Genomic DNA, 26,836 nt, shown 5'->3' on the forward strand with positions numbered 1-26,836 from the left:
TTTCGAAATCATAGTGGGGCCCCGCACAAACATCCACCTCAGACACTTGCCTCCACGTGGCACTCTCCCCCCTCCCCCCTCCCCCCTTCTTTTCTTAATGAAAAGAAAACAAAATCCCTTTTCTTTTCCCAAGTGGGGAATAATTATCCTTTCAAATTTCAATTTTTTTTAGTGTTTTACATATTTTCTTCCAACACAACACAGAAACGTGAAAATGAATATAGAAATAATCGATATATCTTAATTTTATTTTTATTCTTTTATTTCAATTCCATTATTTACTTAATTTGTTTTATATTTGTTTGTATTTGACATTAATTATGGATTAGTTGAATTTAAAGAAAAAAAAAAAAAAACACAATTTAACGCATTCAATCATCCAACAAATAATTTCCAAATTTTTTAGAGAAACCATGCAGCCAAATAAATTCTCAAACTTAATCTTAAAAAATACATGAACTTGACAACAAAATTCAAACAACTAAAAAACAAAAAGGGCTTCAATTTTGTAATAAAATACTCTGAATGTTCTTGATATTTTTTTAATCTACAATACAATATTATAAGAAATAAGGATTGCTCTAAAAATTATCTAATTCATAACATGAAAATTTTCGATTTGGAATTGTTGTCAATATTTCAATGTAGAAGTAGGATGGTTTTTTCGCACATACATAACATGACATAAACTTTTTCTTTTCTTTCTTAAACTGGAAATTGTTGTAGTGGCGAAGATAAATTTTGGGGGACAAAATAATAAGAAAGGATTGAGTGAAAATGACTGTAAGAAATAGGTGTAAAAGTAAAAGAAATTAGGGACGAATTGGATTTAATGGGGAAAAAAGGGAAATTTTGATTGTGAAAAAAAAAAAAAAAAGTCGGTCTCACTTTTATTTTCATTCTATTTCTCGGACTCAATATTCATGTTTGGATACAAAACGTAACAATATAGTAAAATTTATAATTTAGAAAAGAGATGATTCTATCAAACAGATAAAAATAATTCTAACGCTCAAGTTAGCGAGGGAAAATTCTAAAATTAAAAAAAAAAAAAAAAACAAAAATGTTAGAATTTTAAGTTGTAGACGAAGTTTGAGATAAAGTTTAATTTATTCGTTTGAAGTTATAGTAATGTGTTCGTAAGAAGAATGCACCTGGGATGAGATGAATATTTTCTTGTTCTACTTTTGTTAGGATTGCATATGGTTTTGATTAATTGATATGTAAACTTAAATCTCATGTGTCATTTTTACGTTGGATTCTATTTTATATCTTTTAGACCTATTCGTCAAATTCGAATTCAACTTCAACGATAATTTCTCATGGTAATACTAGATATATCATATTTAATTAATTATTAATCCATTTTATCTATAGTCAACTAATGCTAAAAATAGTTAAAAGAGAGTATTTAGAAGCCTTTCTTAATTTTGATCTAATGAAATTTTGTTTGTAACCATTTGATTTTTTTTTTCTTTTGAAAATTGAGCTAATAGACATTCATATTATCTTTAATTTTCCTTACTTTGTTATCTATATCTTACCAATTTTTTTTAAAGTCAACTAACTTTAAAAACTAAAAGAAAGCAGTATTAAAAACGTCGTTTGTTGAGTTTGAAATTTTGCTCGAAAAAATGAAAATTATTGTATAAATTTAGGAAAACTAGAATATAAAATAGCAACCAAATCAAACTTATACCAATGTTATTTTTAAAACCCAAAAACTAATCGTTAAGTGTTCAATTATACGAAAATTACCAAAACAACAACTAAAAATCCACAACTTTATCTTGTTGTTATTAACTATCCTTATTAATAGATATACATCATTTATATATATATATACACATTGAGAAGTACTTCATTCATTCTTAAGGAATTCAAACAAGTCCTTATATCTTCAAATAAATTAGACGAGATCTGAATAAATGGAAAAATCACATAGATCCATTGACGTGTAGATGAATTAAATGACAAAGAGAAAGAGAAATTTATAGATTGTATGTATATATATATATATATTGTAATGAAAGAGGAGGCATGGGGTGAGGCACGTGAGAGTTCAAAAAATTGGAAGACAAAATAAAAGTCCAAAGTGCACGTGAGTATGATTGTAGGGCACGTGATATGTGGCAGTGATTGAAGCCATCATTTCCATTTTCCAATTCCCACTCTCTCCCTTTATTATTATTATTATTATTTATTCATCACCTTAATAATATTATTATTATTACTCTAATTTTATTTTTTTTTTAAATCCTCAAAGATATGGAAACATATTATCAAATTTTTTTTTAATTATTTTATGAAATGAAAAAGAAATATAAATTTTTCTAAAATGTAACTTCACAATCAGATACATCTATCTAATCGATTGCTAGACAAAAACAAAATCAAATTGGCTTTTGTTTTTTTGGTAATATTATATTCCCAATGTAACTTTAAAAAGTATATGAGATGTTTGTTAAAATAAACGTTGCTTGATTGGTAAGTCCTTCATAACCAAATTCCAAATAAATATTCAATTTTATTATACTCATTTTATTTTTAATCCTTTTCAATTCCACTCAAAATCAAAAAATAAATAAATAAAACCTAAGAAAAACTCTTCAATTTAGAATAAGATCCCCAAAATGTGTAGAAAAAAATTATTTCAAACATTTCTGATTGTTTACGTTACTAATTCAAGTGGAAGAAATTATTACAATTCTAACATTTGAAAGTTAGATTTGTAAATGAAACGTCGTCCGTTCTCATGAAGTTAAAATTCAATTTGAAAATTACGATATTAGACAACAATTGATGTTTCGATTTACCAAAGTATCACTTCCTTTTACGATATAATAAAATTAAACGAGTTATATATATTTCTATTTAATTTTTTCCAACAACACATGGAGTGAAAAACTCGAACTTCTAATATATATAGTGATAGAAATATAACATTTTTCACTGTTGTTTTTTTTTTCTCCTATAGATATTGAATTGCAATAAAATGAACCGACTCGAGTCCTCTCAATATATGCCCAAAACCAATCATAAAAAATATTGTGTAACAACATTGTGATTATTATTTTTTAATTGTATACTTTTTAAATCATCTTCAAAAGTTATTCAAAACAAATGTGAATAAATAATAAAAAGTTTTAAAGAAAATATAGATATAATAAAATTAGACCAATTGTCCTACAAAATTTATAATGATAATGCAAATGTAGTTTAAATTTTAGGTTGAAAATAACATTTTAGTCATACCTTTACTCCATAATAATCCAATTTTTTTTTTTAAAAAAATCTATTTATTTACTTGCAATAAATCTTAAAAAATTAATCTTTAACCAAAAATTCCAACATCAATTTTGATCAAAATTGGTTAACTAATAAAAACAATTATCATAAAAAATATAATCTAAATAAATGTTCAAAATTTAATAAAAAAATATTTGTAGATTAAATTTTTTGAAAATTTGTTTTCAATGATAAAACTATTAAAAGTATTTACAAACGTACTAAAATTTCACAGTATTCACGGTAAATTACTATGTGGGCTTATCTTGATATATATTAAATAGAAAGTAAAATTTTACTAAATTTATAAATATGTTAGTTCATTTAGTAGTATTTGAAAACAACCAAAATTTTATTAAAAAATTCAACAACGAAATAACTATACAAACTAATTTTGGAGATTTATTTGTCTAGTTTTAATAGAACAAAACTTTGAACCGCATACTATCTTTGATTCGTATTCATGCAATAGACTAATTTTAATTTTTATGAAAACCATACCTAGGAGCGAGCATGATAGATTGAGAAAATGGCCGATCAAAACCAACTAAACCTAAGGTGATTGGTTGAAGACGAGGAGAGGTTCAAACCAACAATATTTATAAAAAAAATCAATGACTTTAAATCAGCATAAATGATTGATTGTGTAATTCTCCGTAGTAAAGGTCGATTTGAACATTTAGTGAATTGATCCTAATCAATTAGGTATCGGATTTATTAGAGTTGAATGGTTAGTTAAGTTGAAACAAATGAATGGAACTGTATGGTAAAGTTGTAACATAAAATTCAAATTCAATTTCAATGGAAAAAGATATATATGACAATAATATTTGGAAGTGTTTGGATGCGTCCATAACTCTTCCGCCAGCTCAAGAGCCGCCTCCACCCAACCAACTTGCTACGCGGATATACAACAAACACAAAAGAACTCTCTTCTCTCGTCACACACACACACACACACACACACACACACACGCACAAATTTCCCACAAAATCTCATCGCCAAACGCTAATTTCTCACAATTACAAACAACAATCGAATTCCTCACAAACCCCACTTTCTTCTTCCTCCTCCTCCTCCTCCTCCTCCTTCAGTTTCCCCCATGGATTCTTGGGCTTCTCTCCCAGTTCACGATGAGTATCAAAAGCTCGTCATTAGAATGAACCCCCCAAGGTATAATCGCTTCCCCTACTACTACTTCCTCCATCCATTTCCATCCGATTCCTTTTTTTTCTTTTTTCTTTTGGGATTTTCTCACAACGAATTGGGTCTTCAAATTTCTTTCTTTCCTTTTTTTTTTCTTCCCGCGATTTTTAGTTTTTCTTCGCGGGTTCTGAATCTGTTTGTTACTTTTTAATGCTCGATTATCAGGGTATCTATTGATAATACCTCGAGCAGGAAGGCCACTTTGATTAAGGTATTGGAACGGATCGATTGGTTTTTGTTTGTAATTTGGATACAGGGTTTGAGATTTTGTTGTTCCTGATTTGAAATTTTTTTGTAGGTTGATAGTTCTAACAGGCATGGTAGTTTACTGGAGGTGGTTCAAGTCCTTACTGATTTGAATCTTATAATTCGTCGAGCTTACATTTCTTCAGATGGTGAATGGTTCATGGACGGTAATGACTAATAAACTTTTTTCGTTCTATTCCCGTTCTTTCCCATTTCATTTTTTGGGGTCTGAAATTCATTCTCCGTTGTGTTGCTTGTTTTCCTTCTTTTTTTTTTTTTTTTTTTTCAGTTTTTCATGTCACTGATCAGAATGGGAAAAAACTTTGTGATGATGGTGTGGGTGAGAGAATTCAACAGGTACGTTTTACATTTCAAGTTTTGTTTGAATGTTTGCACTTTTAAGCCATTTTTCGAAGTTAAAACTCAGATTTCAATAAAGAAACTTTCATTCAATCTCATTGAGTTTGATGTAATGTCATTTGCTGGTTAATCTGTTAAACTAGGCTCTCTGGAATTAGCACTTTATAGCCACAATAGAAACTAAACTTCGATTGATTGAGATGACCCATGGAATGGAAGGAGTAGATAAGAGAGAAGATTAGAAGAGTTTTGGTTGAATGTTTCTTTAACAAATTACACTCAAGTCCCTAAAGTTTGAGTTTAGTTTCAATTTAGCCCCTGAAACGCTTAACCTTTTCTTATCTACTTGATGACCATTGAGGTTTTTACGTTGTCAGTGAAGTTAAATGTTTTTATTCTATTTAATTGAGGATGTCCTTGCTTAACTGTTTTTATTGAGGTTCGTATATCAAGTTGGCAACAAGAGGAAGAACAGACAATAAAGGTTATGATAGTTGTCTTGTGTCTGATTTTTGTCAAGTTGCTTTAGCATAATTTTGTTTGGAGTCATGTGAAAGGCTGGTTATGCTTTATGTTAAGTTCACTTATTGAATGGAAAGTAAAAAGTTTCTTCCTGTCTCAGTCACTGGGGCCGAGGGCACGCAGTTTCAGATCATTAAGGAGGTCGGTAGGTGTCCAAGCTGCTGCGGAACACACAACGATTGAATTGTCTGGAAGAGACAGGCCAGGCTTGCTTTCTGAGGTTTTTGCTGTTCTTACAGATCTCAAATGTAATGTGGTAGCTGCAGAGGTATGGACCCATAATTCAAGAATGGCTTCAGTTGTTTACATCACCGATGATACGAGTGGAATGCCGATTGATGACCCCGATTGGTTGGCTAAGATTAAACAGCTTCTCCTCTATGTTCTTAAAGGAGACAGAGATAAACATAGTGCCAATACTGCTGTTTCAATGAACTCTACTCATAAAGAGCGGAGGCTGCATCAAATGATGTATGCAGACCGTGATTTCGACTTGAATTACACGAGCTGCAGTGAAAGCTACCAGAGCAGGCCCCTTGTGACTGTAGAGAACTGTGTTGAGAAGGGATACACCGTTGTCAACCTTAGATGTCCCGACCGACCTAAGTTACTTTTTGATACGGTTTGCACCCTGACTGATATGCAATATGTGGTGTACCATGGAACCATCATTGCTGAAGAACCAGAGGCTTATCAGGTTGGTTCAAAATTGTGTTTGTCAGACTTTAATTCATTTCCCTTTTAGTTAAATGCGAAATTTTGAACACGATTTTGGCAATCCCATTTGATAGAAATATATGAAATATCAATCTCTCTAACTCTCTGGCAGGAGTACTTTATCAGGCATGTAGATGGAAGCCCTATTAGTTCAGAAGCAGAGAGACAGAGGGTAATCCATTGCTTAGAGGCCGCAATTAAGCGACGAACGACTGAGGTATTTATACGAATCGGAGTGAACCACTTAACTCTCACAAAAATCACTTTTCACTGTTTTTATGCAACTTTGTTGTTTGTACTATAGGGTATAAAACTCGAGCTTTGCAGTGAAGACCGAGTCGGACTTTTAACAGATGTAACGAGAATATTTAGAGAGAATGGTCTTTCTGTCACCCGAGCCGAGGTTAGCACCAGAGGAACTCAGGCTGTGAATGTTTTCTACGTGACCGATGCATCTGGAAACTCAGTAAGGAGCGAAACCATAAAGGCAGTACGAGAAGCCATTGGACTAACGATACTCCATGTGAAGGACGACGAACAACAGTCAAAATGTCCACCACAGGAAGGCTCAGGTTTCTCTTTAGGAAACCTCTTCCGGTCGAGATCGGAGAAGGTACTTTACAACTTGGGTTTGATAAAGTCATGTTCATGAGGAGCAGTAGAGAAAGTAATATTTGGAAGAGGGAGTTGATGTAAATATTAGAATCCTCCGGTAATACAGCAGAGTTTCAAATCAATGGTTGTTGATATTGAGACATTTGCTTCATCAAATATTTGCTTCAATTAGATTCTAACTTGTATAATCATAATGAATGTAAATACTCTCACTTTTTAGGTTATTGCACATAAATCTTTATTATTAATACATACATACGTAGACATATATACATATATATATATTATTGTTCAAACCCAAATAATGATGTAAGAAATAGGGGCAAAACAGGGACACTCTTTCTCTAATCACAAATGAACAAATTTCAAAAACCATCTTTTCACATGAATAAAGAAAAATATTTAGTTAGCATGTCACATCAATTTAAATGTCAAAGCACGTGTTTAGTCTTTAATATATAGGTTAAGTATACATATCTATATATATATATATATTATATATAACAATGAAGTGGGTTTGAAATAACAATCCAAATTAATTTAGAAGGAGTGGAGAAAGTTGGAAATATAAAAAGGAATGGCAATAGAGTAGAGAACCGTCCAATTGTCGATGGGTTGAATGATAGATAAGAAGAAGCCAAACTGGAAAAGAAGTGAAAAATTGGAATGAAAATTGATAAGAGAGAAGAGATGGGTTGGTTGGTTGGTTGGTTGGGTCGCTTTCCCAAATCTTGGTTGGTTTGTTCATTGTTGTAGCCGTAGGCTGCAATGCAACACTGCTGCTTTGTACACGTGGCGTCATCTTATCTGCTCTTCAACTTTCTAAATAATTAATTACTTAATCCCTTCTTTCTCTTTCAACTTTTTCACCCTTACCATTTTCTTTATTAATTTTATCTTTTTAACCTTTCTAACCTAAAATTTCATTCCTAAACCTTTTTTTTTTTTTCATTTTACTTTCTCAAATATTTTTCTGGTTTATTTGTTCAATTATAACAAAATAAATTAAATCTTTTAGGAGGCTTTAGATTATATCAATTCTAGAATCCATTTTATTTTTGTTATATATTGTAAATATTTTTACCAATTCTTTCGATTACAATAATAACAAAAGTATACGCATTGAAGTTGAAGAGATAGAAGTAAAAAAGTGTTAATTTAGGCCTTCGTAATTATTCGATTTTTTTTCTTTTAAAAAATAAGCTTATGTTATTTTTATTTTCTTAGCATGGTTTGGATCGATTTTAAGTAGAGAAATTGCATTCTTAAACAAAATTTAAAAAAAAAATGAATTTTTTAGTTTTCAAGTCTTGAATTGGTTTTCTTGAAAACACGGTTAAAAACACATATATACCAAAACACGAGATCGATTTAGAGGTGGAAGATGTACTTTAAAAACTAAAAAACGAAATAGTTACCGAAATGAACGTAACTTTATATATATATATATATATATATATATATATATATATATATATATATATATATATATATATATATATATATATAACAATAATTAAAGTTGGGACCATAATGAAATACTTTATGATTTTTGAAAAACAAAAAGTAGTATTTAGATAGAAGTTATCTTTAATCATATAATATTTGAAATTTGAATACACATGTGGTAGTGCTGGATTCATTAGGTATAATAATGTTGGGTTGGATGCATTCTTTTAGTTGTTGAGTTGTAACCTCTTACTCCATAACATTTGTAGCAATGTTTTGATATAGTTCAAATATTTATGAATTTGATTTCAATTTTGTATGAATTGTTGGTTACATTGGAGTCAAGTATATATCAAAATGCAATAAATATTTTTAACACTTTTTCCTCAAAAATAGACAATTGTGTTAGGGATGTGGATGTGTGTTGTTGAAAATAACAATTCAAGTCCCCAATATGTTTGTTAATAATGTAGCCTAGAAGTGGGGTATTGATGAAAAGGTAGTCAAATTTTACCCAAAACGCTTTGAGAGTGGTAGGTCATAAATTTTATAGTGTGAACCGAGACATGTCGTGTGTAGGTTGTAGGTCACTTGACTGGTAGTCATCAACCAAAAAATTTGAGTTACGGCTCTTCTATTGTCTTCATTGAAATTATCATGTATAATCCTTACTTAGATCATATATTCATACTTGGAGAGAAGGAGGTTTCGATGAACTAAGAACTAAAATGGTAGAGATCGAGTCCTCTACAAAGAATTATTTTATGTTTATAATTTTTTTTAAAAAAAATCATTATTTTTTAGATATTTTCAAATATAGTATAACAAATCAAAATATTTACAAAACATTGCAAAATACAAAATTCTATGAATGATAGACATTGATAGATACACCGATAGATTCTTATTGGTAGAATATGAAATTTTATAAATATTTTTAACAATTTTCTCCTTTATAATAATTTTCCTAAAACTGATTGTTTATTTAAACAATTTTTTTTAAAAAAAAAAATTACAGAAAAAAAGTTACATTATTTACCGAACAAAAAAACCCATTAATAGAACCTATCAACGATAGATTTTTTTTTTTTTTATTAATTTCTATCAATAACAAATTTATGTCATTTATATCATTGATAGAATTGGATTAGTTTCTATTATTGACAGAAAATTAAACTTTGTCTAGACCGTAAAGAACTTATAAATAATTTGACTCATATTTTAAATTAAAAAAAAATCGTATATGTATACGTATGTATAAAATACAAAAAAGGTGTATATATAATATAGAGTTTGAAATTCACAAATTAAAAAACAATTAAGTATAGAGTATTAATTTGAATGGTTATGTGAATGAAAAAGAAAATATAGAATGGTCCCAATGGGGAGTTATCATATCCAAATCTTCTTCCCAATGAATTTCTCTTTTCACACTCCATCCTATTTCTTATCATAACACATTTATATATTTCTTTCTCCATACAACACATTATTTCAATTATTTTTAATTATAGACCATATCTTCATTCTATTTTGTCAAATATAGCACATCTTTTTATCGGTGTATCATTCGTTTTATTTCCATATTAGCGTCGTATTCATATTTTCTTAAAAAGAGATTCACCTCGCTAGATAATCAAGGTTTCATTTGGTGTAATTTTTTTTATTTATGATTTTTAGTTTTTAAAGATTGAGTTTGTAATTAAACGACAATTTCATTTTAAATTTCTTGTTTTGTTATGTGCTTCTTATAATGTTATTTTACGAAATCAACCATAATTTTGAAAATTAAAGAAGTGGTTTTTTTTTTTAGAAAAAAATTAGTTTAGAACTCGACTCTTTTACTTAAAACAGACAAAAATCATGGTAAAAATCAAGAAGAAATAGACTTATCGTATGTTTGGATTGACTTTTTATAAGTGTTTAAGTAAAAAAAGAAAAAAAAAACTAAATCTACAAAAGCAAATTGGTTATAAACCTATAAATATATTTAGTACTTACGATTCTAAATAAGTTGGATGATAACAATGTTTTCAAATAACATCAAAGTTCATAAATGAAAAAGAAAAATGAAAAGAAGAAAAAAGTTATGAAACCATAATGCACGCATATTCAAAAATAAAACAAATGTCTAATCAACGAATTTTGCTTAAGTAATCATTCAAAATCAACTTTACTAGTATGAAAATTGCATCCAAAAGTAAAAAAATTAAATATTGAACTAATCTTGACGAATAAAACGAGTAGTTTTGAGTACATTTTTTTACTGATACAAAAGAAATTCAAAAATTTAACAAAAGTGGGAATCGACATCTAACAATTACAAGAAATCTTCTTCAAGCAAAATCATTAAGAAAAGACATTAACAAACATGAAGTGTAAGCTCGTGAGCCATTCCGTTTACGCTCAATGAAATAGAAACCTTTATTGGCACCTACCTAAAGTCCAAAAATACAAACTCCAAAAATACAACCAAACACACACTAAAGCCTTCCAAACTCAAAAGCAGTGTCCAACATTACCCCCAAAGCCCAAAGAGATGGCTCTCCTCAACTCACTCCCAAAGCCCAAAAAATGCTCAATAACAACTCTCCTAAAGTGGCATCCAACGACCATATGCAAATGGGAACTTCATTTAAACCCTTTGTTGCTAAATACTAATAATCAACTGGGAATCTTACCAAAAATAAAAATAAATGTATGTGACCTATTAGATTAACAATATCAACTAATTAACCATAATGACCAAAAACTAAATATTGATTAAATTTTTAGAAAAATCTATACATAGATTTTTCCACATGGGCAGGACACCTGAAATGATAAAGAAAAAAGAATCCTAGTGGATTTATCTTGAACTATTATATAATTGAGTTCATTAACCAACTGGATATTTGTTTTCTTGAAATTTTCACTATTGGGACTATACAATCTATGCTGATATAGCTAACAGTTTTCTATTTAGAAAGATACACCTCTCATCATCTAAAAGAGTGGAAGATACTAAACGATAACCTTAGCTGACAAGAGCAAAAATCTTCAAATTTCTTCAAAATCAGATCTATCAAGTTATTGAGTTTTGAGAGTTCCTAGTTAAGATCGTTCAAAGTGACAAGCTAATGAACCTATTTCAACAACGAGTGAATAATAATTTTTCAATCCTATCAATATAGCTAACGTAGGGTCTAAAATGCTATTCTTTCGAGAGTCTTCACAAGTCATAGAATTTAAAACAAATACAAATAAGAAAACCTCTAAGACCATCTTGGAACCACCCAAAATCATCTTTATTATGACCATGTTTGAAATATTATTAATATGTTTGAAACCTTGAGAGTAACTTTAGCAAGGTCAGAATCGTTCCAAAACACATATTTAAACTCTCAAAATCAATTTAATATTTAATTTCATTCCAAATATTTTCAAATGTTTGACAACATTTTATGAATGATTTTGATAAAATAAGATTTAAGAAATCGAAATATTTTTAATTTTGGGTTCTAATTATTGATTAGACATTTTTATGGATATTTGAAAGTAAGTATTAATAAAAAAGATTGAGGTTAAAATGTAAAATTTTGAAATAAAATGATCAAATTGAAATAAAAATTCAAATTTTAAAGTAAAATAATAATATATTATCATATAGGAACTAAATCAAAATTTAAAAAGTACTAAATCTATAAGCTTTTTAAAACATTAGAACTAAATAGATTGGGTGGAAGCAATGTCCTTACCAAAGAACCTTTAAAACAACCCCGCGTGGCATGCGCCCCTACACCGTTACGTACCATTATCTAAAATGGTAGTGGCGGCGAGGCTCAAACTTCTTTCACTCCCTTCTTCTCTTCCCTCTCTTCATTTCCCCTCGTTGCCATTCCCATCTTCCGCAACAATATTTGCATCTCAATCCATCAACACTAACCCTAGTTTCAAGCTCAAAATGGCTTCTTCTTCTTCATCTTCTTCATCTTCTTCTTATGGCAAAGTCATCGATTCACATCTCCACGTCTGGGCATCTCCTGAAGAGGTAAAATCAGATCGTTCATTCTTTAGTCAACAATAATGTCAAAATCCCTCCAATTTTTTGTTGTATAAGCATCAAATCCTGACTCACTCGTCGCTCTTAGGCTGCTGCAAAATACCCTTACTTTCCAGGCCAAGAACCCACCTTGACTGGGCATGTTGATTTCTTGCTTCAGGTATCCCTTCAATTTAATTCTCTAATTTAGGCACTGACCCATCTTCTGGAATGCGAACATAGTCATAGATGTAAGGGAAATTAATGATATATAAGCAAATAATAGCATTTCATATGAGGCCCTCCTGGGTAAAACTAAAAGTAATATCAAAAGGGTTTCGACTGAACAGATAAAATTATGTTATGCTTATTGTGGAGTTATGAAGAAGGCAGTTTTCATGGTATATCTAACAAAGGTCAACTGAGATTTCAATGCTGGGAGCCACTTATACGATATATATCTATGACAATGATGATGAACAGGACGGTGGTCCAATTTAGGGTAACTACAGTCCATACTTTCAGTTAATCCAACCCAAGTGTTAAATTCCAAGATTTACTCCTGACCCATATTAAGTAATCACCATTTTCGACAATCATCCAAATAGTTTGTTAGTTTGGTAGAGTTCCAATTTTTTTTGGTTTACCATAAGGAAGCTATATTTAAAAACAAACTGTAACATTTACTCTCCCTTATCAGTCTATGGAAGAAGCAGGAGTAGATGGTGCACTTATTGTCCAGCCAATCAACCACAAATTTGATCACTCTTATGTGACCAGGTCAGGCCTGAGAGCTATTAATCATAAGCATGTTAGATGTTCAGGATATGCCACATGCCTTGAATCACGATGCAAAATGATGTTTCTATTTCAATTAGGATAAGCTTGCACATTACATTTAGAAGTGTCTAAGCATGAATCCTAATAGTTCATGATGTTAACCTAATTTGGTGAATGCATTTACTTTTGGACATAAATATATTGGTTTCTAAGAATGATCATAAAAGAAGCAGTTTTGTAACTTCTCCAAAATCATCTCAAACTCGATCATCTTACTTTGGAATAAAGAAAAACACTTCAAAACAGGATTGTCCTTCGGAATAAGGAAGAATACTTTCGAGTAACTTTTAGAGTTTACATGGTAGTTGAATTTCTCAAAATCCTATATATAACTAAAACCACTTTGGTGCTTAGTACTTGTTTCTCCAAAAGATACTTCCAGTGATCTATTTTAAAATCGCACTAAGTGAATCTTAAACTCATCTGATAGTCTCTCTATTTGGGAATAAATGTTCTCATGGTTTAGGAAACTATACTGATGTGACATCCCAAAGTACATCTTCATTCCAAATCTTCTATGGACAGTGTAATAAATAAATATCCAAACAAATTCGTTGGGTGTTGCCTAGCAAATCCAGCCAAAGATGGAAGTGGAATTCAGCAGCTCGAACATCTTGTAACAAAGGTTTTTGACTTTTGGCTAGTTCTCCGACAAAACAACACATACTGCTATCCTAACTCAGCAAAGTGATTTCGATGTACTCTCTTTGTTCTTATAGGATGGATACTCCGCTGTTCGCTTTAATCCATACTTATGGCCGTCAGGTCAAAAGGTTGCTGTGTGATATTTTGAATCCAGATTGCTCTGATCTACTTCCTACTTTCACTTCAATATGTTTTCCTAACACGTGTAATGATATTTGCAGATGACAAATGAGGTGGGGAAAGCATTATTCTCTACAGCAGGAAAACTTGGGATTCCTGTGGGTTTCATGTGCATGAAGGTAGTTTCAAATGTACCCTAATAGGCTTCCTATCAGTAATTTAGATATGACTAGGGTAAACCCTTTCAGGGGCTAAGCCTTCATGTCGAAGAGATAAAAGAGCTTTGTACAGAGTTCCCTTCAACCACTGTACTGCTTGATCACTTGGGTTTTTGCAAACCCCCAGAGTAAGTCAACAGAAACAAACTTGGTGTTTCTATTTGTTTTGGTGATTTGTTCGTTAAAATCCATGTTGCATTTTAACGACCCTGTGCAGAAATGAAGAAGATAGTCTTGCACTGTCTCACCTTTTGGAGCTAGCAAGTTTTCCCCAGGTAAAAGTGAAGTAAAAAGTCTTTAGATAAGTATTCCATACGTCGAATTGAGTCTTCGACATCCACTTCAAGGTTGGAATGTTAATTCAGATAACAATAATACATGTTGAAAACTGAAAAGTACTAACTTTGCTAACAAAGCACATCCCTTGCAAATCATGATACTGTTACAATATAGGGGAAATATTTATCTTTGAGTCATTCTAAATTATCGTATGTATATTTCTATTTGTGGCAGATATATGTGAAATTCAGTGCACTATTTAGGGTCTCAAGAAGGCCATTTCCGTACTTGGATTTGACCCGCCTCCTCTCTCAGATTGTCTCAAGCTTTGGAGCAAACCGCATCATGTGGGGAAGGTATTGGTTTCAGTTCCCCCGGTTAAAGTCTGATTTGAACATGAAGATATACTTAAGAGTATAATAATAATTCGAACATGTTGAGTTTGTTACAGCGACTTCCCATTCGTTGTTCTTGAATGCGGATATAACGGAGCAATTGATGCAGTAACATTAATAGCCAATGAAATATCTCTTTCTTCTGGCGAGTTGGAGTGGATTAAAGGCAAAACTGTGGCTCATCTGTTCCAAAGTCGATGGATATCTTCTTAATCTATGTTTTAGTTCCGAATAGAGCAGAGTTGTACTACATTTGTGTTTGCCACGTAAAAATCCTTCAACCCCATTTTAGCAATCTTGAAGTCTATATTTTATCTATAAAAATGGTTATTGATTTTTTGATAACCGAAACTTGCTTCGGGTCGTCTCACTTTTCAGTTTGTAAAATGTTTGAATAAACACGTTAAACTATCTCACTCTAGGTAAACATTTAAAAGAACAATCCAATTACATTTTCCATTGAAATTCATTGCAAGTGATAGACAAATAAAATTACACCCACTTAAACCGATGTGGCCTAAATCTTTGATTTGCTGGTATGGAACTCCTTTGGAGGTATTAACCTGGTTCTCAGTTGTTACGACCCCAAACCCGTGAAATAAGATCTGAAATAAGATCTGAGTATTGTGGCTTAAGATTTAAAGATGCTTTTTGACCAATAGCTACATAAACAGATGGTACATGTTGATTGAAAATCGAACATATAAATGACAATATGGTTGAAACTAGAAGATAGGAGAAAGAATCATATAACTTCCTCCACAACAAGAAGCTTTCCTGACTAATCTTAAAAGAAGCATAAAAGTCGGAGAAAGCTACATAAATTCCCCCACAACAGGAAGAGCAAGAAGCTCTCTTGACTAATATCAAAAGAAACACAAATGTCGCAAAATTCAATCCATATTCATATTACTTTTCAATAACCTCCCAAAGCAGAAAGAAAACTCAAATTTTATATTCATATTGTAAAAGAAAAAAAAACCCAAAATGTATTACAAATCACAAAAAAGAAACAATTGAAAAACAATATAATTGCTTCAAACTTCTTGAATAGAACATAAAACACTAGTTTGATAACCGATACACTTCATGTCATCTCCAAACTTGTATTGCTAGAATTGCTACCATTATAGACCTAGAACACGGTTGCACTTCTCATCGCAAAACTTCATTTACAGGAACATCATCATCATCTTCTATATGCTGAAGAAGCCATTTTGTATTTCCAGAACTATGAGAAATAAGGAAACAAGAGAACTTTAGGACCTCGTTTAAAGAAATCATTATTAGAACAAAGGATATACCATTTTTTGTTTCATCTCACTACTGTTGTGAAACTAGAATGTTGCGTACCTATTCTAGTTTCTAGATATCATTATCTATATAGTTAACTTAGTGCAAACATTATACTATCATTTACTTAGAAGAAGGTGAACAAGAAACATCCCTCATTAGAAAACAAAACCAAAGATTTAAACAGTAACTTACAACAGGATTCATTCTAAAGGTGTTGGAATAAGTGTAGAATCGAGGGCAGAAAAAAATAGAAGGATGATGTCTAAAAACAAGAAGAAGGGATAGAATTAGATTGGAATGAATCACATTACATTCCCTCCAATGGCACAGATTTACACAAGTCGGTTTTTGAATAGCATAAACAATTATGCTGTATACATTAAAAGGGTCCAAAGAAGTTATTGGAGAGCTGCCGAAAGCTCAAGAATAAAAGCAACAAGTGAACATGCAATGACATTACTTAGAATTCCATATCCAAACTTTAGCACAGGAGAATTATTCATAATAACAGAATCATTTACCACTTTTCTTTGTTTTGGGGGATTTTTCAGAGCAATCTGTACTATTCCTCTTCTTCTTTCGCAGCATCTCACACAAAAGTGTCTTTTCTAACCTCTCAACCCTATGAGACAGTGAGCATAGCAATTGTGACTGCTTTTCATTCTTTTCAAACAGCTGCGCCATCATCTCCATCATTCTTTTGTTGTCCATCATCATCCTTTCAAGAAGCTCTCTACTCTTCCCATCCTCCTCTCTTCCTTTGATTCTGCTATCATCCTCTTCATTTGCACCACCCTCTCTTTCATCTACAGCTCCACATTCTGCAACCCCATCGTCGTTTGATGAATCCGTCTGACTCTCAGCTTCACTCATTGCCGCTTCAAGATCCGTGTCATCGTTCTCTGGGGAGTTCTTCCCTTGCTCTGATTCTTGAGGAACTTCCGGATCAACATTCGATTCCAAGGAACAAGCTTTAGATTCCTCAGGAATTGCTCCAGGTTTTGACGCTTCTACTCCATCGGCATTCTCACCATCACAATCATCAGCAGATTCGCAATTACCGTTACCAGCAGTAGAATTATCATCCTCATGCTCTGGAATTATAATCTTGAGATTCAGAGTTCCTTCCGAACTCGGATCAACACCTTCAGAACCACATTCAGCAGTCACGGGTTCGAGAGTCTCATCAATCACATTAGTAGCTTCATTCGCGGCTGCAATTGAGTCGATCTTCTCCTGTAATGCAATAGCCTTCTTGATCACCGCTTTCCTGAAACTCCTAATTCCAGAATCCACGCCTTTCACCGAATCCAACCTAAACAACAAATTCATCAATATCTCGCCAAACCTAATTCTCTCCTTATCATCCTTCCGAATCAAATCGACCGTCTCTTCATTCGCAAACCTCCTCTCTATCTCATTCACTTCTCTCTCAATCGCCACAACTTTCTTCAAGCTCTTCCGCACCAGAAAACCTCTGAACACCTTCTGGATTTTGGTGGCCGAATCAACTCTGATATTCTCGGATTCGACAAAACGGACAGGAACTGGAACCACCTTCGGAGCCACCGGCACCGTACGTCGATATACCGGAATTTCCGCCACCCTCGGCACATAACGATTCGAAGGTTCAAAGAATTTCCAGTGATTTGTGAAGAAGGGATGGGGACGCTCCATTAATATGATGATTCAGAGACAGAAACTTGTTTGTTTGTTGAGTGAATAGAAGAATTTATCTCTTGAAGATAACTGCAGTTGAAATCTCTCAGATGAAGACGAAGGGTTACGGAGTATTGCTATATATAGGAGAAAGAAGATGAAGAAAGGTTGGAGAAGAAGATTCGAAAAATCGAGAAAGTTCGAGATGATGACTTTATAGAAGATTCGTGGGACAGATTCTGGAATCTTCTTCTGCCACGTGGATTTGGAAAATTGGGGGAGAGAAATTCTAATTGTCGATTTAAGATGACGTGGCTGCCTATTTCGCAATTTGGAATTCGCTAGAAAAAGAAGATATTTGTGGATTCTTTTATTCACTATTTATTTAACATATTAATTTGTTTAGTAGATTCTAATTATTATTTTCATGAAATTTATTTTTTAAAAAATACCAAAACCTTAATTCTAGTGGACTCTAATTATTATTTGAGCTATACCAAAATATAAGAAAATCTACGCTAAAATATGAAAAATCTTAATTTATATAAGTATATACGAAGAAAAATATTTGTTCCAATTTTGTCCTTTTAGAATATGTTTTTGACTTGAAGCATTATAATTATTTTTTTCATCTTTTTAGAGATGGTTGAAATGTGATTAATCGAGATTGTCACGTTCCTTTTATATAATTTTTGAAATATCTAAAATATCATTTTTAGGAGTTTGATAGTTGTAAAATGTTCATTGTTATCTAATATAATTAAGTAAATAAATTTTGATTAATGTTGATTTAGAATTTTTTTAATAAAATAAATTGACAAACTATTTACATGGTTAATAAAAGATTCGGATTATTTTTTTCAAACTACGGAATGTTTTATTTTTAATTGGTAAATAGTTTGTGAATTCATTTTATTTTACTTTTTATTCTTTTATTTTTTGGTAACGGCAGTTTCATTCGATTGAGTGCATTAATTGCATTGGGAGTGCACTCATTGATAAGTGTTCTTCCATTAATGTCAATCTCTTCGAAGTGCACTTATCATTTGACTCGTTAATGAAATTATGCCAAATATTGTACCGTTAACATTTCAATTTCACAAGTTCAAAGTTCACGCCCCCCTCTCCGATCGTCGCTCGTCTCGGCGTCTCATCTCACTCCTTCTCAAAAGTCTCTCCTTCTCAATCTCCGGCCATTTCTCCTTCTCAAAAGTCCCTTACTGTTGCGTTGTGTTGTGAATCTTTTCTTTGAAAAACCCTCACCGTTGTTGTGAATCTCGACTCTCCCTCCGATCGTCGTTTGCGTTGTGAATCTCCCTCATCCTTGCGCTCGGCTCTCCTTCTCAGTCTCCGGCCCCCTTCTCAGAAGTCTCTCAATCTCCGATCTTTCGATCTCCAATCGTTTCCGACCGTCGCTCGCGCTCGACTCGCCATTTCCGTTGCGTTGCGTTGTGAATCTTTTCTTTGAAATTTCCTCACCATTGTTGTGAATCTCGACTTTCCCTCCGATCGTCGTTTGCGTTGCGAATCTCCCTCACCCTTGCGCTCGGCTCTCCTTCTCAGTCTCCGGCCCCCTTCTCAGAAGTCTCTCAATCTCCGATCTTTCGATCTCCAATCGTCTCCGACCGTCGCTCGCGCTCGACTCGCCCTTTCCATTGCGTTGCGTTATGAATCTTTTCTTCGAAATTCCCTCACCGTTGTTGTAAATCTCGACTTTCCCTCCGATCGTCGTTTGCGTTGTGAATCTCCCTCACCCTTGTGCTCGGCTCTCCTTCTCAGTCTACGGTCGTCTCTCCTTCTCAGTCTACGGTCGTCTCTCCTTCTCAGAAGCCTCTCAATCTCCGATCTTTCGATCCCAATCGTCTCCGACCGTCGCTCGCGCTCGACTCGCCCTTTCCGTTGCGTTGCGTTGCGTTGTGAATCTTTTCTTTTGAAATTCCCTCACCGTTGTTGTGAATCTCGACTCTCCCTCCGATCGTCGTTTGCGTTGTGAATCTCCCTCACCCTTGTGCTCGGCTCTTCTTCTCAGTCTCCGGCCGTCTCTCCTTCTCAGAAACCTCTCAATCTCCGATCTTTCGATCACAATCGTCTCCGACTGTCGCTCGCCCTCGACTCGCCCTTTCCGTTGCGTTGCGTTGTGAATCTTTTCTTTGAAATTCCCTCACCGTTGTTGTGAATCTCGACTCTCCCTCCGATCTTCGTTTGCATTGTGTACCTCCCTCACCCTGGCGCTCGGCTCTCCTTCTCAGAAATATTTCATTGAGCCATTTCAAGCTATCGCCGCCACTATCGATTCTCCAGTTGACGAGGATTTGGTGTGTTTCTTTCTTTGAAATTCTCTTATGTTTGTTTTCTGCAATTTGATTTGACTATTGTAATGCCAATTAAGAAATTAAAACATGGATTAATTTGGTCTTTGTTTTGCTATCTGAGTTGAGAACATCATGGAATTGCAGAATTAGGTTTTTTTGTATGGTAGAATGAATTTATACTGAAAACCCTAGGAAAGTCTCAGAGTTCCATTTATCTCTCAATACCTTTTATTTTGATTTACCGTTGTTGTTGATTTTTTTTTTCTGAAATTAGGAGATGTTGATTTTCTTGTGCAGAAGTTAGAAGATGTTGACTTGGGGGAGGGTATATTATCTGTGGTGTGTAATTGCAATGTACTCCATAACTGAAGGGATGAAAGTTGGGGGAAAGGTATCTCCTTTCTCCATTCTTCTATTTTAAATTTTAGCATATGCTTGATTTGTTGACAATCTTCTTCCTATTTTTAATATCCATAACTGAAGGGATGAAAGTTGCTTTAGATTATATCCCATTAAATGCATACCTATATCTAGACATCCTCTTAGCCTATTGTATAAGTGTATGGCCAAACATGTTTTTTGGTTAATGAAGCTTTGGTATTCAAAATTGGCTAAACATGCTCTTAACCATTCTGAATGCCATACCAAGCTCACTCTAAAGTTTAAAATAGTTTTTTGGTTAGGGAATCAATTGGTCAGTACTGATATATACCGTTCTTCTCACTATCATCTATCAAGAGATTGTTCTTCATGAGGGGCGGTTTTCATTTTAAAGTGACTGTTCTTCATGAGCGCCTATAAAAATGTGCATGTGTGATTACTCTGAGAAAAATTGCATACCTGGTTTGGTTTTTGATCTATACTAAAAAAGAAAGTAAATAAATATAAAGAAATCTCTAGAAAGAATACACAAAAGTTGTTCTCGATGGTGTAGAATCCAATATTTTTTTATTCTCTCTTTTCCCTTCCTTGTTTTCACATGTATGTTTACCTTCTCTTTGTGCAAGTTTATTTAGCTCATAACTGAAACATTTTTCTTTTCAGGTTTCTTGGATTTTCAGTTGTTCGAATTTCTTATAACAATAGTTGGAAGTGCAAAACTGGTGAAGGTGCGCCAAATTATTTAGTGAATCTAATTGTTTCACATTGCCTAGTTGCAAAAATGTTGACTCGGTTAGGGAATTGAATGATAGTGAAAATTATTAACACGCAATTTTTTCCTTAGAAGAACAAGCAATCAAAACCGTTCATGTTCACTTTCTATGGTTTCAGATTATCCATATCACATCTTTGCTGACAGAGAGTAGCTATGTTGTGAAAATTTCAGTTGGAAATGGAGGACATAGATGGAAATAATAAAGTTCAGTTGCTACTTTCGACACTCCAACAGGTAAGAAATCTTCAATTGACATCACGATCCACAATATGTGCAGGCTATAGTACTAATTGCAATTACATTTTTGTGAGTGTTGTGGTCTTGATAAGGTTAGGTTCTCGTGCTTAATTTTTATTATATCTTGGACTTTCTTTTTTGATGTTATTTGTGCTATTGATATCATGTTTCTGTTTCAAGAGTAAGTGATTAAATTACAATAACCGATTGCACTGAATGCAACTTTTATTCATAAGTTAGAAATGAATAAAACTACATCTTTTCATTCTAACGAATGAAAGAACGGGGAGACAAAAATTATGACCTAAAAGGCAATTAATTAAAAAACTCCACACCTGACACACCCTCCCATGTAGAGGTGTGATCTAACAAGGCGTTACACCTTACACCAAGGTCTACCGATCCCTTTAAAAATTCTGCTGTTTCTTTTGTCCTAAAATATCATAAAGTGGTTTCTTCTTCATCCCCTTTGGCCAAGCTAAAGTTAAACGATCTAGAAGAAGCTGCTTCACACTGATTTAGGATTCTCACAAGATCGTAGGAGATGATCTAGACCCAACATTAGGTCACAATCAAAAGTGATGATTTCCTTTTAACGCAATACAAAATATTAACCTTTCCAGGGAGGAACTGCATAACAAAAAATGTAGAATAGAAGAAAAATAAGCTAGGATAAGAGAATTTTGGAGATGGTGTCTGATTGGATAAAAGAACTTTCAAGGTTTGTGTGAAAAATAAACCATCCATCAGTTTTTATTTGGACACAAGTTAGTTTAAAATGTAGATTTGTTGGATAGTATAGTATCAAGTTTTACAAGTTTATGGATAATTTCTAGAGACTCACGAGTTTAAACGAGGTAATGCGAGAAGAATTTTGGATTAAAGTGCAGGTTTGGTTACATACACAAAGTTATATGTGTAATTAAGTTGGAAAATAGTTAAGCTAGGATAAAAGAATTTTGGATGAAAGTGTGAGATTAAGTATGAGAACTTTCAAGGTTTATATGAAAAAGGTAAAACATTCATCGAGTTTTTTGGATTAAAGTGCAAGGTCTGATAAGAGAACTTTTAAGATTTGTGTGGAGAAGGTAAGACATCTGTTTGGAATTTGGTAAATGGGTTTTATTTGGACACAAATTAGTTTAAAATGTAGATTTGTTCCTATGGTTTCGAGTTTTACAAGTTTCTTTTCTAAGTTAAGCATACATGGGAAAGTGCAATTATTGATTAAGAGAACTTTCAAAATTTGTGTGGCAAAAGTAAGGAAGAAGGAGAGTAAGTTAAGAGAATTTTGGACCAAAATGCAAGATTGAATCAAAGAACTTTCAAGGTTTGTGTGAAAAAGGTAAACTTACATTCGAATTTTGGTAGTTGGGTTGTTGTTCGGACACAAAGTTAGTTCAAAATTTAGATTAGTTGGCTAGTTTTGAGTTTCACAAGTTTTTTAGATAATTTCCAAGTTTAAAGGGAGCAAGGACATAAGAATTTTGGACTTGAAGTGTGCTGTTAGATTATGTACACAAAGTTGGTAAGGGATAAGGAAAGCAAGTTTAAGATATTTTATTTTGGATTAAAGTACGAGATTTGACAAGAGAACTTTTAAGATTTATGTGGAAAAGGTAAGACATCCTTTTGGAATTTGGTAAATGGGTTTTATATGGACACAAAATTTGGTTTAAAATGTAGATTCATTCGCATGGTTTCGAGTTTTACAAAGCTAAGTACACATGGAAGAAGGAGATTAGAATAAAAAATGCACTTCCCAAAATAGTGCACACAAACAATCCATCGGACGAGATCAAACCAAAACATCTAACAAAACCACTTAACAAAGACAAACAAACTATCTAAGAAAAGCTAAGAGAAGAAAGAAATTAGACAAAAACACAGGATATAAGAAAAACTAGCCATGAGTTCAACCTTTGCCAAAATTGATAAATAAAAAGTTCTGGTACTACACATCTAAGAGCAGAAAGTCATTATATCCCAAAAAATCTTGACTCGGCCTCTTGATTTGTTGATATATAAAGACTTTAAAATAATTGTTTATATAGGGAGATAAATATTTATATCGAGCCTGAGGCCGAGTCAGGTTTGAGATAAATATTTATCTCATATTTGTGTAGTACCAAAACTGTTTCTTTTCTTTTCTTTTTTTTTTTTTGAACTCATGGCTAGTCTTTCTTATATCGTGTGTTTTGGTCTGATTTCTTTTTTTTGGGAGGTTCTTTGTTTGTCTTGGATAAATTTTGGGAAGGGCATTTTTGAATTTTGGATTAAAGTGCAGCATTGGATAAAAGAATTTTCAAGATTTGTGTGGAAAAAGTAAGGAATACGGAAAGTTAAGTAAGAGAAGTTTGAATTAAAGTGCAAGATTGGGTCAAAGAACTTTCAAGGTTTGTTTGGATAAGGTAGACCTACGTTTGGATTTGTGGTAGTTGGGTTGTTATTTTGACACAAAGTTAGTTGAGAATGTGGATTTGTTGGCTTGTTTTGAGTTTTAAAGGCTTTTGGAAAGTTTCTTGACCATCTCACAAGTTTATAAAAGGTCAAAGCATGAAAATTTTGGATTGAAGTGTACGGTCCAATTATGACACAAAGTTAAGTATGTAAGTCAGAAGAAAATTAAGTTGAGATAAAAGAATATTAGATCAAATTGTGAGATTGGATAATACAACATTTCAAGGCTTGTGTAGAAAAAGTAAGGAATAAGGAAAGTTAAGTAAGAGAAGTTTGAATTAAGGTGCAAGATTGGATCAAAGAACTTTCAAGGTTTGTGTGGAGAAGGTAGACCTACGTTTGGATTTGTGGTAGTTGGGTTGTTATTGTCAAACTTAGTTCACAATGTGGATGTGTTGGCTAGTTTTAAGTTTTAAAGGCTTTTGGAAAGTTGCTTGACCATTTCACAAGTTTTTGAGAAGCAAAGGCAAGAAAATTTTGGATTGAAGTATGCGGTCTAATAATGAAACAAAGTTAAGTATGTAAGGTAGAAGGAAATTAATTTAAGATAAGAGAATTTTAGATCAAAGTGTGAGATTGGATAAGACAACTATTCAAAGTTTGTGTGGAAACATAAGGAATAAGGAAAGTTAAGTAGGAGAATTTTGAATTAAAGTGCAAGATTGTGGATCAAAGACCTTTCAAGGTTTGTGTGGAGAAGGTAGACCTATGTTTGGATTTGTGGTAGTTGGGTTGTTATTTTGACACAACCTTTGTTCAAAATGTGGATGTGTTGACTAGTATTGATTTTTAAAGTCTGTTGGAAAGCTTCTTGACCATCTCACAAGTTTATGAGAAGTAAAAACATGTAAATTTGGGATTGAAGTATGCGGTCTAATTATGACACAAACTTAAGTATGTAAGGTAGAAGAAAATTAAGTTAAGATAAGAGAATATTAAATCAAAGTGCAAGATTAGATAAGACAAGTTTTCAAGCTTTGTGTGGAAAAAGTAAGGAATAAGTAAACTTAAGCAAGAGAAGTTTGAATTAATGTGCAAAATTGGATTAAAGAACTTTTAAGGTTTGTGGGGAGAAGGTAAACCTACGTTTGGATTTGTGGAAATTGGGTTGTTATTTTGATTTAAAGTTAGTTAAGAATGTGGATGTGTTGGCTAGTTTTGAGTTTTAAGGCTTTTGGATAGCTTCTTGGACTTCTTTTTTTGATGTTATTTGTGCTATTGATATCACGTTTCTGTTTTCAAGAGTAAGTGATTAAATTACAATAACCGATTGCAATGAATGCAACTTTTATTCATAAGTTAGAAATGAATAAAACTACATCTTTTCATTCTAACGAATGAAAGAACGGGGAGACTAAAATTATGACCTAAAAGGCAATTAATTAAAAAACTCCACGCCTGACACACCCTCCCATGTAGAGGTGTGATCTAACAAGGCGTTACACCTTACACCAAGGTCTACCGATCCCTTTAAAAATTCTGCTGTTTCTTTTGTCCTAAAATATCATAAAGTGGTTTCTTCTTCATCCCCTTTGGCCAAGCTAAAGTTAAATGTCTAAAAGAATCTGCTTCACACTGATTTAGGAATCTCACGAGATCGTAGGAGATGATCTAGACCCAACATTAGGTCACAATCAAAAGTGATGATTTCCTTTTTAACGCAATACAAAATATTAACCTTTACAGGGAGGAACTGCATAACAAAAAATGTAGGATAGAAGGAAAATGAGTTAGGATAAGAGAACTTTGGAGATAGTGTCTGATTGGATAAAATAACTTTCAAGGTTTGTGTGAAAAGTAAACCATCCATCAGTTTTTATTTGGACACAAGTTAGTTTAAAATAGGTTTGTGTGAAAAGTAAACCATCCATCAGTTTTTATTTGGACACAAGTTAGTTTAAAATGTAGATTTGTTGGATAGTATAGTATCGAGCTTATTTTGGATTAAAGTGCAGGTTTGGTTACATACACGAAGTTATATGTGTAATGAAGTTGGAAAATAAGCTAGGATTAAAGAATTTTGGATGAAAGTGTGAGATTAAAGTATGAGAACTTTCAAGGTTTATATGAAAAAGGTAAAACATTCATCGAGTTTTTTGGATTAAAGTGCAAGGTTTGATAAGAGAACTTTTAAGATTTGTGTGGAAAAGGTAAGACATTTGTTTGGCCTCAAATTTAGTTTAAAATGTAGATTTGTTCCTATGGTTTCGAGTTTTACAAGTTTTTTTTTTTAAGTTAAGCATACATGGAAGAAGGAAATTAGGTTAAGAAAAGAGAATTTTGGATTAAAGTGCAATTATTGATTAAGAGAACTTTCAAAATTTGTGTGGCAAAAGTAAGGAAGAAGGAGAGTAAGTTAAGAGAATTTTGGACCAAAGTGCAAGATTGAATCAAAGAACTTTCAAGGTTTGTATGAAAAAGGTAAACTTACATTCGAATTTTTAGATAATTTCCAAGTTTAAAGGGAGCAAGGACATAAGAATTTTGGACTTGAAGTGTGCTGTTAGATTATGTACACAAAGTTGGTAAGGGATAAGGAAAGCAAGTTAAGATATTTTATTTTAGATTAAAGTACGAGATTTGACAAGAGAACTTTTAAGAATTGTGTGGAAAAGGTAAGACATCCTTTTGGAATTTGGTAAATGGGTTTTATTTGGACACAAAATTAGGTTTAAAATGTAGATTCGTTCGCATGGTTTCAAGTTTTACAAATTTTTTCTTTAATAATTTCTTGAGAATCTCAAGTGACTTTAGAAAGCAAAGACACGAGAATTTTGTCTTGAGGTGTGAGGTT

The 26,836-nt window shown here is 32.6% G+C and overlaps 3 protein-coding genes and 1 long non-coding RNA gene across 6 annotated transcripts in view; 3 read left to right on the forward strand and 1 right to left on the reverse strand.

Annotated features, from left to right (window-relative positions):
- Positions 1-4,130: 4,130 nt before the first annotated feature.
- On the forward strand, positions 4,131-7,203 carry LOC103494569 (ACT domain-containing protein ACR4-like). Of its 2 annotated transcripts, XM_008455800.3 has the most exons (7): positions 4,131-4,462; positions 4,661-4,706; positions 4,794-4,908; positions 5,031-5,098; positions 5,724-6,320; positions 6,453-6,557; positions 6,645-7,203. In XM_008455800.3, the coding sequence occupies exons 1-7, from the start codon at positions 4,392-4,394 to the stop codon at positions 6,990-6,992; spliced, it is 1,350 nt and encodes a 449-aa protein (XP_008454022.1). In that variant the 5' UTR covers positions 4,131-4,391; the 3' UTR covers positions 6,993-7,203. The 2 variants fall into 2 exon arrangements, with proteins under 2 accessions (XP_008454022.1, XP_050943292.1); XM_051087335.1 differs by lacking the exon at positions 6,645-7,203 and having other exon boundaries at positions 4,191-4,462; positions 6,467-6,553.
- Positions 7,204-12,155: 4,952 nt separating this feature from the next.
- LOC103494570 (uncharacterized) lies at positions 12,156-15,267 on the forward strand. The gene is made up of 10 exons (XM_008455801.3): positions 12,156-12,434; positions 12,535-12,606; positions 13,126-13,205; positions 13,791-13,890; positions 13,985-14,038; positions 14,132-14,209; positions 14,279-14,376; positions 14,466-14,523; positions 14,762-14,883; positions 14,979-15,267. Exons 1-10 carry the CDS (start codon positions 12,207-12,209, stop codon positions 15,133-15,135), a joined length of 1,047 nt encoding a protein of 348 aa, XP_008454023.2. The 5' UTR covers positions 12,156-12,206; the 3' UTR covers positions 15,136-15,267.
- A 590-nt stretch (positions 15,268-15,857) lies between these two features.
- On the reverse strand, positions 15,858-18,043 carry LOC103494572 (BAG family molecular chaperone regulator 6-like). The gene is made up of 2 exons (XM_017046058.2): positions 16,740-18,043; positions 15,858-16,153 (listed from the first exon to the last, which is right to left on the reverse strand). Exons 1-2 carry the CDS (start codon positions 17,893-17,895, stop codon positions 16,119-16,121), a joined length of 1,191 nt encoding a protein of 396 aa, XP_016901547.2. The 5' UTR covers positions 17,896-18,043; the 3' UTR covers positions 15,858-16,118.
- A 789-nt stretch (positions 18,044-18,832) lies between these two features.
- Positions 18,833-26,836, forward strand: part of LOC103494574 (uncharacterized) — a 32,332-nt gene continuing 24,328 nt past the window's right edge. The window contains exons 1-4 of one of the 2 annotated variants that reach the window (XR_001763235.2): positions 18,833-20,192; positions 20,487-20,580; positions 21,234-21,298; positions 21,462-21,579. This is a non-coding gene — a long non-coding RNA (uncharacterized LOC103494574). The remainder of the gene's footprint in view (positions 20,193-20,486; positions 20,581-21,233; positions 21,299-21,461; positions 21,580-26,836) is intronic. The other variant, XR_001763236.2, reaches the window with a different exon arrangement.

This window comes from Cucumis melo, chromosome 7 (assembly GCF_025177605.1).
Source record: "Cucumis melo cultivar AY chromosome 7, USDA_Cmelo_AY_1.0, whole genome shotgun sequence".
Lineage (NCBI taxonomy): Eukaryota > Viridiplantae > Streptophyta > Magnoliopsida > Cucurbitales > Cucurbitaceae > Cucumis > Cucumis melo.

Bases quoted from the DNA above. Each gene is read 5' to 3' on its own strand.
- LOC103494569 (XM_008455800.3), top strand. From the start codon at position 4,392: ATGGATTCTTGGGCTTCTCTCCCAGTTCACGATGAGTATCAAAAGCTC. The intron at 5,099-5,723 runs GTACGTTTTACA...TTCCTGTCTCAG, and splicing joins TGGGTGAGAGAATTCAACAG to TCACTGGGGCCGAGGGCACG. The intron at 6,321-6,452 runs GTTGGTTCAAAA...ACTCTCTGGCAG, and splicing joins AAGAACCAGAGGCTTATCAG to GAGTACTTTATCAGGCATGT.
- LOC103494570 (XM_008455801.3), top strand. From the start codon at position 12,207: ATGGTAGTGGCGGCGAGGCTCAAACTTCTTTCACTCCCTTCTTCTCTT. The intron at 12,607-13,125 runs GTATCCCTTCAA...CTCCCTTATCAG, and splicing joins ATGTTGATTTCTTGCTTCAG to TCTATGGAAGAAGCAGGAGT. The intron at 14,377-14,465 runs GTAAGTCAACAG...GACCCTGTGCAG, and splicing joins GGTTTTTGCAAACCCCCAGA to AAATGAAGAAGATAGTCTTG.
- LOC103494572 (XM_017046058.2), bottom strand. From the start codon at position 17,895: ATGGAGCGTCCCCATCCCTTCTTCACAAATCACTGGAAATTCTTTGAA. The intron at 16,154-16,739 runs GTAAATGATTCT...TATTTCTCATAG, and splicing joins CCCCAAAACAAAGAAAAGTG to TTCTGGAAATACAAAATGGC.